The 10,973-nt window shown below is 48.9% G+C and overlaps 1 protein-coding gene across 1 annotated transcript in view; it reads right to left on the bottom strand.

The window, feature by feature from the left end:
* T265_07866 (hypothetical protein) overlaps positions 1-2,053 on the bottom strand; it is a gene marked incomplete at both ends in the record, with an annotated part of 14,399 nt that extends 12,346 nt beyond the window's left edge. The window contains one exon of the mRNA XM_009173506.1: positions 1,778-2,053. Within this exon, the coding sequence (XP_009171770.1) occupies positions 1,778-2,004 (227 nt within the window). The remainder of the gene's footprint in view (positions 1-1,777) is intronic.
* Positions 2,054-10,973: the final 8,920 nt, after the last annotated feature.

Here is a 10,973-nt window from a genome sequence, read left to right on the forward strand (position 1 = left end):
TTATGGTTGTAAGGCAGTGAAGCATCAGTGGCAACACTGATGTTGCTGTCTTTGATGATGATGTTAGACCCATACTTTACATTAAACGCCGGAGGAAACTGGGGATCACGTTTGAACAAGACGTGAAAGATGTCCAAGGCCTTTGAAAAGTCAGGCAACGAAGGCTACTGGCGGCGTATTTGGAGCGAACTTCGGGAGGCTTAACGCATCCCGGTCGGGCCCCAAGGGGACCAGTACATGCGGAACCGGGGTCCAGGGTTACAACTGTTTCACACGGACGTTAAGAGTTAGGTTGGCAAAGTGATTCTACCTGCTAACTCTATTCCTGAATGCTCAACCCACTGGACATGTTTTGTGAAACACGTCTTGGTGAACAGAGCTGAGGCATATCTGCACTCCTTTGTCTGTAATTGAAAGAATGCAACAGGTTACCTGGACTCTGGTGGCAGCTAATGGATGAGCTCAGCAGGCTCTGGAGTCAGTCGGTATACAAAGAAGAAAGGAAGAAGGCGTTCAGCTGTAGCACCCTTCCGGTGCCTAGCTGCCATGCCACTCGAAGGGAGCACGAGGGCTGGGATACTGCCAGGTTGCCCAAGCCTAGACAGGGGAAGTCGAGTGGCGGAGGTCGGATTCGAACCACGGACCTTCAGGTTAGTAAACTCGCGCTCTAACCACTTCGGTATAGAAGAAAGCGTTCAGCTGTAGCACCCTTCCGGTGCCTAGCTGCCATGCCACCCGAAGGGAGCACGAGAGCTGGGATACTGCCAGGTTGCCCAAGCCCAGAAAGGGGAAGTCGAGTGGCGGAGGTCGGATTCGAACCACGGACCTTCAGGTTAGTAAACTCGCGCTCTAACCACTTCGGTATAGAAAAAGCAGCTATACAGTAAAGGCTTTACTATTTACCACAATCTGTGTGCGCCAAGACAAGATACGGATTTCGTACTTAACTGAAGTTTCCCACTTGTTTGTTCGCCTACAAAGATTGGCCTACCGGTCGGTGCGCGGCTTTCAGATGTATAAAAGCTGCAGCTGTGATGCACGGAGAGCAAAACAGTCAGTCCTAGTGCTGGGACCTGCGGAGAGATCAGTCATACTGTATTCTGATTGGTGATGACCACAAATGGTTTTACTAGTTCCTCCGTTGACACTGAAAGGTTTCAGTTCCTTCCGTTTCACAACAAACTTGAGGGGAGGCCTAGAAGGACCTAGAGAGAAAAGTAGAGCGACATCGTGGGAGGTGAGACTCTCACAAGTAGCTTGCAGCACGAGCGACGGGGATGTCGTTCGTGTGAACCGCTTAGGGGGGCGAGATGGCCCAAGTGGTTAGAGCGCGAATTTACTGACCGGAAGGTCCGTGGTTCGAATCCGACCGCCGCCTCTCGACTTCCCCTGTCTAGGCTTGGGCAACCTGGCAGTATCCCAGCACTCGTGCTTCCTTCGGATGGCATGGCAGCTAGGCACCGGAAGGGTGATACAGCTGAACGCTTTCTTTCTGAACCGCTTAGTAAGACATGAGTGAAAAATGTAAACGAGACCAGAGTCAGCGGTAATTCCGATGCCACAAATCAGTAGGCCAGAGAGACGGGCGAGTTACGTGGCACATACCGTTCCCTTACATACATCCGCCGACGCAAGGTACGGTCGCCACCGACCCTGGTTTAATAATGAATGCACAAGTCATTTGAGCTTGAATGTTCAAAGGGCATTGCATCAAAGTCAAAACAGCTGTGGCGTTCTAGAACGACACATTTAATTAAGGGAGTGCTGTTACACTCACCTATTAGCAGTGTACAACAGGTGGGCTACACGATGGCTGAGTTTCAGGTCTCCATTTTGATACTGTGAAATTAACTGACCAACGGGTGTAGATTTGTCCGGAAAATGGATGTGGAGTGTTTCTTTTCCAGTAATCTGTGTGAGTGCGTCACATAACATTTGTGATTGAGTTTTCTTCCCTCCTTTTTCTGTCCCTTCGAAAACAATGAACAATCCACGCTTTGTCATAGCGAGCGGCGTCTCGAATGGCAAGCGGGCTTGGAACCACAGGGTGGACAGCCAATAGTATGCGAGTGAGACATTAGGCAAAAAGGTCCAGCTCCTTATTCGTTGTTACAATACAAACATTGTTCCACCCATACTTGTGCTTCAGAAAGACGTCCAAAGTCATGTTTTGTCCTTTTGTTTACGGAAATAACTGCCTTCGTTGTTAAGTGAGGTTTCCACCATCCTGCCCCATCCTTACATTCATGTGATGAACATGATTGAAACTCTTTTCATTGCTCTTGTTTTATTATTCTAAATGTTGAACATATACCTAAATTCGAATGCATACGTGCCGCTTGTTACGTGTGCTGAATAACTGCCTTCGTTGTTAAGTGAGGTTTCCACCATCCTGCCCCATCCTTACATTCATGTGATGAACATGATTGAAACTCTTTTCATTGCTCTTGTTTTATTATTCTAAATGTTGAACATATACCTAAATTCGAATGCATACGTGCCGCTTGTTACGCTGTGCTGAATTCTGGATTTCTAGTTTTTACTGGCTGTACCGATATACGTGCTCGACTTTATTTCTACAGTTCATGTAAGTAGACGACTCAGTTTAGAATCAATAACAGTATAGTATGCAGGCTATGGGAGCACCAGTGGAAAGTTTCTCCGAATGTGGGGTTTCACGACAATTTCGGTGGCTGGAAAACAGAGAAAAAGCTCATGGGTCAATGCTCGGTTTACATGGTTGTGCATCATTTGTGCTTACACAAATCAATCAAGCTGTTGGGCACTATTTAATACACCTGCACTCATTTTGAATAACGCTATCCCCGGTGTGTCATGATCCACGTGACCCGGTCGGTGCCGGTGGTATTGTGCGTTAGGCTGCTGAACATATTCAGAGTTTGCTGTGTCTGGGGCTGCGTCGGCCATGTGGGATTGGGCAACACGGTAGCTCCGTGATCTGTACGCACATGTTTAAAGCGAAAGACTTTGTGGTAGGGCCATCACTGTGTGGTAACCATCCTGACAGGGTTGGAAAATATGCAGTACACACACCATGGAAACATCAGGGGACAGTGATTTTCCGGAGGCGGGTGTTCACGAGGACGTCTGCGGATTGAAAACACAAAGAATGCTCATGAGCCAATGCCCGGTAAGCAGATCTATACATCACCAACACTTACATCAGTCAATCTAGCAGGCGGGCACTGTTTACTATAACAGGGCGTGTAGAGTCGACGCTTATCCAGACTATGCCATTTTCTCGCAAACGGTCATGTGTGGAAGGGACAGATTCGGCCTACTTTGTGGTACTTCTCTGTATACACGCTTAAATCAACAAGTACCATGATTTGAGTTACATCGGTTGTAATCCGATTGGATTAATCTACACTCATACGTTTTTCAGAGCATTCAGTTTTCATGTTGCAATGCTACGACTGAGTATGGCGTATGCCCGCCTCCAGAGATGTTTGTTGATAAATTGAAGGCTGTCCAATCTTTTTTCACAGTCTTTGGTCCGGGATTAAGCGATTAAGTGAAAGGTAACATGATGTTTGCACGCTCGACTAGCAAAAAACATCAAATGCGTCCTGCGCTGCGAGTGGATGTACTTCGATTACGGCAGGCCACCCCCGAAACCAAGTAAGAGTCAAAGTATCAGAAGAGGCTGGGATACTGCACGCGGGTACGGACTGGTGATAATGATACAGTAGATGGAAGCATATTTGAGGTATATATGAATCTCTAGAAGGCAGCACTATGCGTTGCTCTGACGTTCCACAGGCGGCGTGAATACCGATAGTGCACACGTGACAAACCGATGTAGACGATTTCTTTTGAGGCGCCTAGGGTGTGGCATGTAGATACCGGCTTCTCAATTTCATGAGCGCATATGCCAATATCATAGGTGTTGGGCGTCTTATCTGCCTTCTTTGAAAGCGAAAACCTCTGTCGAATGTGTAGACTATGCAGCTTGGTTGGAGAGATGATGGGTAGACGGCATTCAGTGAAGATGTTCGTAAAGGGTGAAACGGTGGCGATTGTAAGTTCTGCGCTTGAATGTGACATCATGTTGCGTTGTTTCCTTTTTCGTAAATCATTCAGGACGCCCGTACATATCATACAACATCCTTGGGTTTGGTTTATGTACATTCAACTGCCAGACGTATTCCACAGTACGGCTCACCCGGGCAACGTCACAAGGGATGTTTTCCCTTGGTCGCCGTACTTACTCAAAAATTCCGCTACAATTTGGGAATACCCCACCATTTGTTTCTTATCCGGATGCATACCACCCGCAGGTGGGCTATCCGTGCAAAATCCGGGATTGTTCACTTTGGAAAATCAACCATATTCAACAAATTACTATCCAAAGACCATCTGGATAACCGTCTGAACCTTCGGGATTGTCCCTCAGTTGAACACACATATTGGTGAAAATTATTATGGCCTTTCCTCTCATCCCAACAGAAATCGAACGGGCGTGGTTGCCAAAAGCTCAGAGATGAAGTCAGCTTACACTGTCGTTGTTAACCGGTGCACAAAAGCCCAGCAACTTGCCTCTGCGTTGACACTCTTGTTTCTCGAAAGGAGTAAGTTGAAGGTCCTGAGTTTGCAGCAAAAACTATTGCCAGTACATTAGAGCATGCAAGTGAGTATTATAAAGTAAGGGTCCGAGGAGGCACGAGACAAGAGTTTCGGGTATGCAGAGAACAGTTGCGAGCGTGCCATCAGACTGGGTTTGCCAGTGCCTTGGTACCATTTCACTCGCCTATCTCGGTTTCCGGATGGTCTCGTAAGAAACTTCACGGCTGAGTTGATCGGACAAGAGTGTGCATAACTGTCGCCAGCGGTATTTGCACCAGTCAAGGGGTAAACAGAGAGAATTTGGTTGGTACAGAATCACAAATAGTTCCACTTCCGGTTGGAAATCTGTGTGAGTATAGAGTGGAGTATGGGCAGAATGTACAACAGCGGTATGAAACGCTGGGAGCGCACCTGATCGCATCTCGCTGGGGCTCATCACTGCTCCTTTGATGGCGTATAACCTGCTTCACACCGCTTGCACATTTATGCGACTCCTACAGTCCTAACCATTCTTGCGTTGCCTGATAATAAGGTGATTCAAGGATGAAAACTTCACCGTACGTCCACTAGCATTCCAGGCCCTGTTCTTCACCAAAAAATCCAAACTGCGAAAACAAAATATTCCCATGCTCCATTTAAAAGGTGGCTTACTAGAAGGCGGTCATCTGAATCCCTAAAATCAACCACCGGTTGCTACCAACGGGTCCGCTTTTCCATCACTCATCTGCAGGACACATTACCCTTTGAGCCACACAATTGTATATGCCAGCCAGTCAGTCATTGACGTTGGTGCCAAAGAACCCCCACTTCTGGTAACAGTATGTCAGGTCTTCCAGTCAACCCGTCCTCTTATTCATTAGGATCAAATTCTGTTGGACCCCAACCCATCCCCAAAAACACTGAGGCTGGTTCCAGGCCAACCGGGCCTCCAAGCGCTCCTAATAAGGCCTGTGTGGCCAGGTATGCCCTGCGGAGAGAGTTGTCCCGTTGCGTTGCATCACGCTGCGTTTGTATACCCGCCACCCCTCTGGTAGCATAGGTGTTTTGATCATCGACAATGGTTCTGAGGCTGGCACTTAATCCAGGAAATCTATACAAATAGCTAAAAGAGTTATTTATTGGAAAATCAACCATATTCAACAAATTACTATCCAAAGACCATCTGGATAACCGTCTGAACCTTCGGGATTGTCCCTCAGTTGAACACACATATTGGTGAAAATTATTATGGCCTTTCCTCTCATCCCAACAGAAATCGAACGGGCGTGGTTGCCAAAAGCTCAGAGATGAAGTCAGCTTACACTGTCGTTGTTAACCGGTGCACAAAAGCCCAGCAACTTGCCTCTGCGTTGACACTCTTGTTTCTCGAAAGGAGTAAGTTGAAGGTCCTGAGTTTGCAGCAAAAACTATTGCCAGTACATTAGAGCATGCAAGTGAGTATTATAAAGTAAGGGTCCGAGGAGGCACGAGACAAGAGTTTCGGGTATGCAGAGAACAGTTGCGAGCGTGCCATCAGACTGGGTTTGCCAGTGCCTTGGTACCATTTCACTCGCCTATCTCGGTTTCCGGATGGTCTCGTAAGAAACTTCACGGCTGAGTTGATCGGACAAGAGTGTGCATAACTGTCGCCAGCGGTATTTGCACCAGTCAAGGGGTAAACAGAGAGAATTTGGTTGGTACAGAATCACAAATAGTTCCACTTCCGGTTGGAAATCTGTGTGAGTATAGAGTGGAGTATGGGCAGAATGTACAACAGCGGTATGAAACGCTGGGAGCGCACCTGATCGCATCTCGCTGGGGCTCATCACTGCTCCTTTGATGGCGTATAACCTGCTTCACACCGCTTGCACATTTATGCGACTCCTACAGTCCTAACCATTCTTGCGTTGCCTGATAATAAGGTGATTCAAGGATGAAAACTTCACCGTACGTCCACTAGCATTCCAGGCCCTGTTCTTCACCAAAAAATCCAAACTGCGAAAACAAAATATTCCCATGCTCCATTTAAAAGGTGGCTTACTAGAAGGCGGTCATCTGAATCCCTAAAATCAACCACCGGTTGCTACCAACGGGTCCGCTTTTCCATCACTCATCTGCAGGACACATTACCCTTTGAGCCACACAATTGTATATGCCAGCCAGTCAGTCATTGACGTTGGTGCCAAAGAACCCCCACTTCTGGTAACAGTATGTCAGGTCTTCCAGTCAACCCGTCCTCTTATTCATTAGGATCAAATTCTGTTGGACCCCAACCCATCCCCAAAAACACTGAGGCTGGTTCCAGGCCAACCGGGCCTCCAAGCGCTCCTAATAAGGCCTGTGTGGCCAGGTATGCCCTGCGGAGAGAGTTGTCCCGTTGCGTTGCATCACGCTGCGTTTGTATACCCGCCACCCCTCTGGTAGCATAGGTGTTTTGATCATCGACAATGGTTCTGAGGCTGGCACTTAATCCAGGAAATCTATACAAATAGCTAAAAGAGTTATTTATCTGGCAACGCCATAAATCACAGATGAAAAATGACCTCTCGTCTGTTAAAAAAACAATATGCCCGGATGGCCTGAAGATACTCTGCGATGTCCGCGGCCTACATCGACGAGCGTATCTGTATCTGCCTTCGTCAGAACAGGGGCTGCACCGTACCGAAACCCATTTTGTCAGCCAAACAAAGAACACACTTACGTGCTGCGCCCAGGAGTGGAAAGTCTTCATCGCCGTGACCACTTATTGAGTAAAGCTGATAGTAGTGCTCCGGCTACTGGTGGCCACCCCCCTCAAACTCACCCTTCCTCCTGGTTTGTTCTAGTATTGTCCAACTCACTAACAACCCCCGGTAACTCTAGTCCATCATCTCAGAAGTTCCACCCCCGCCATTCTTACGTGTTCCGTTCCCTTTGCCGCGCCGCCGGAAGCTGGTTCCCGACCAATTATTACTTATATACTGTCCCTGTACCCCCTCTTCGCACGGAGGCAGCCCTATATTCAGATTCTCTTGGCAAGCAAAAACTACCGCCGTGTAATCGCTCGTTCCAACCAGTCCAATACCTGGCCTTCCTCCTAGCTAATTTGGCGACAAAGTCCTCATCTTCCCAAAGTTAGGCACCTACTCTGGTCCGGCAAGCAGTTCGTTTCTGGGTCAGCAACCAGGTCCACCCTTTTCTGGGTCCATTCAGCGTGCTATCATCCACTTTTATATTTTTTTTACCTATCGAAACAACCAACCCGTCTACCAACTATCTATTGACCCAACCAATAGCGGACTGAAGATGTCGCCTTGAATGGTGATGAAACGTTTGCAACTCAATCGCCGAGCTCGGCGAACAGATCAAAAGCCACCTGGTCAATTACCAACTATTTTACCTGATGCCTCCTGGCACTCACCGGACGAGACCAGTTTCATCCTATCCCCTCCTCGTTCCGCCTCTTCCCAAGCTTCAAACTTCGGCTGTACATGCCCCAACGCTCCACACAAAAATTATTCATTCAATCTGGCTACTGTCCCTGTACCCCCTCTTCGCACGGAGGCAGCCCTATATTCAGATTCTCTTGGCAAGCAAAAACTACCGCCGTGTAATCGCTCGTTCCAACCAGTCCAATACCTGGCCTTCCTCCTAGCTAATTTGGCGACAAAGTCCTCATCTTCCCAAAGTTAGGCACCTACTCTGGTCCGGCAAGCAGTTCGTTTCTGGGTCAGCAACCAGGTCCACCCTTTTCTGGGTCCATTCAGCGTGCTATCATCCACTTTTATATTTTTTTTACCTATCGAAACAACCAACCCGTCTACCAACTATCTATTGACCCAACCAATAGCGGACTGAAGATGTCGCCTTGAATGGTGATGAAACGTTTGCAACTCAATCGCCGAGCTCGGCGAACAGATCAAAAGCCACCTGGTCAATTACCAACTATTTTACCTGATGCCTCCTGGCACTCACCGGACGAGACCAGTTTCATCCTATCCCCTCCTCGTTCCGCCTCTTCCCAAGCTTCAAACTTCGGCTGTACATGCCCCAACGCTCCACACAAAAATTATTCATTCAATCTGGCTAGTCCCCGGTCCACATTCACACCTCCATCCAAATGAAGGGAAATTATCCGTGACCCTGCATCAGCCTCACTCCATCGGGCCGAGCTTCCCGCCTAACCAAGATCCAGCTGCCACGGAAACGCATACACCTCTTCCATCGTGGTATCCTTGACGACCGTTATAGGTCTGTGCATGTCAGTGCAATGATAGTATGGCACTGCCGTACTCAGTGTGGTGGCACTCCTGCAGCCACTTCATTCAAAATCCCGACTGCAACTTCCCGTCTACTTCAGCCTGTAATTTCCAGTGCGAGCAAGTTTTTCACGTGGCCCTATCCACCTCTGGGACGAGTTCACTCTAACTCGATGAAACTTTCGTTTGGATTCGAACGACCTGGTTTCCTGCTGCAATTTTGGTTTGTCTCCTCCACAAACGGTGTTCATCTGACCCCATGCATTAGCGTTATCTCCCCGTCGAACCTGTCCCTGTCACTGACTTCCCTACTCGGGGAACTCCGACTCGGGAAACTTGAGCAAGAGCCTTGATCCTGTGTATAAATCAGTGAATCCTGTGAGTCTACTTAGTTTCAGGTTAAACCACAGTTTAGCGACAAAACTTGCTATTTGCTTCTACATTGAACTATCCCATCTCCATCTCCATCTTTGAAGAGTCGGCGACTTGCGGTCTGGACCAGGCAGCCAAAGTCAGGTTGGTATATAAACTGCTGTCGAGCTACAAAGGGGCATTTCTCGCTTGCTCTTCTTACGGTCCGCGTGCCCGCGACGTGCAGGACTCCGCCACCACTGTTGCAACGACGGCACGGCCAAGTAGGATGGCTGAATGTGGCAGAATGTCTTGTAGGTTCACAGGATGTATCCTCAGACAAACAGAATGTCGGTGAAGTGCTTCCTCACTGGAATGCTGATCAAAAGGGTCTTCGGTAAGTTCATATTTTTGCGCACAATCATGCAAATAACCTGTATTTAGGTGTGCTGATTTTGACTGCCGATCGTTCATGCGTGTCGTTCACCGAGACAGTCGCCTTGTAGTAATTGGTTATTTTCCCGACCTAAAGCTGCCACCTTGACGTGGTGGTCGGGCTTCAGTGCTGCAATGATCCCGCGGGCTACACTGGCTGGAACTTCGTTCCACAAGGTGTAGCCATGCCAGGAAGGCCAAAGGGGAGCAGCCAGACCAAGAGCAGCGAGACCCCGTACTACGAGCAATCGTGCTACGAGGCCGTATGGGGGTAAAGTCGTACTGTCCTCTGCGACAGGAGTGTGAAGGCAGTAAGGTGTTTCCCCCAGGCGACCAGCATGTCCATATTTATGGAAGCAGCGATGCTGCCTTCCCCTGAGGAAGGACGGGTTAGAAAAGGTCGGCCCCAGAAACCGCACACTCCGATCGCCCAACGGTTGACCGTGACCGCCGGCGCATTATCCAATACGGTCGAAATACTTTTAAAACCAAAGAGCCTGGTGCTGCTCAAAAGGCACCTGCTGTGCGCAGCCGCATCAGGATTGCGACAGTAATGCCTTATTCCCTGCGTCCTCGGGTTAGGCCAACCCCCTGCAGCCGAGCAGATCAGACTGTTGAGTCGTCGGCTCCGGGCAGGGTCCCCAAAGAAAACCCTACATTCTCCCACTGCCTCGCGGGTCAGACTTTTGAGTCAGAGGCTAGGGGCAGAGTCCCCGAACAAAACCCCACACTCTCCCACTGCTTCGTGGGTCAGGCTTTTGAGCCAGAGGCTAGGGTCAAGGTCCCCGAACTAAACCCTACGTCATCCCACTGCCTTGTGGGTCAGACTTTTGAGTCAAAGGCTCAAGGTGGGATACCTCAACCAAACCCCCTTCCTCGGCCTGGGCAACCGGGAAGTATCATTTGCCCGCGCAGTTCAGCGTCCACCGATGTCCCTCCCCAACCCCTTCCCACTGCACAAGCAAACGTCGCTAGGCCATTCGACTGTTCAGTCATCTGACCGAACGGCCTTATGCTCCACGCTGCCTACAAACATTGAACAAAATAACACCTTTCTAAATCCACGAAATCCTTTCTATATAGGAGCTTTTAACGTCCGTACTCTATGTCAAAATGGCAGACAGGCAATGCTAGCTGGAACCTTGTACTCCCTTAAAATCGATGTATGTTGTGTCTCCGAAACACGCATACAAGACCCGAGCGTGGTTCTGCATCTCAGAACACCAAGGATGAACTCAGCTCTCTCACACTTCTCCATCCGTGTGTCCGATGACCCAGAAGCGATGACTCGTGGAATATATGGCGTGGGAGTTGCACTCAGCCCCAGAGCTGAACGCGCTATGCTGGATTGGATCCCAGTGAACAGTCGTCTCTGCGCCGTCC

The sequence above is a fragment of the Opisthorchis viverrini genome (assembly GCF_000715545.1).
Source record: "Opisthorchis viverrini unplaced genomic scaffold opera_v5_190, whole genome shotgun sequence".
Taxonomy (NCBI): domain Eukaryota; kingdom Metazoa; phylum Platyhelminthes; class Trematoda; order Opisthorchiida; family Opisthorchiidae; genus Opisthorchis; species Opisthorchis viverrini.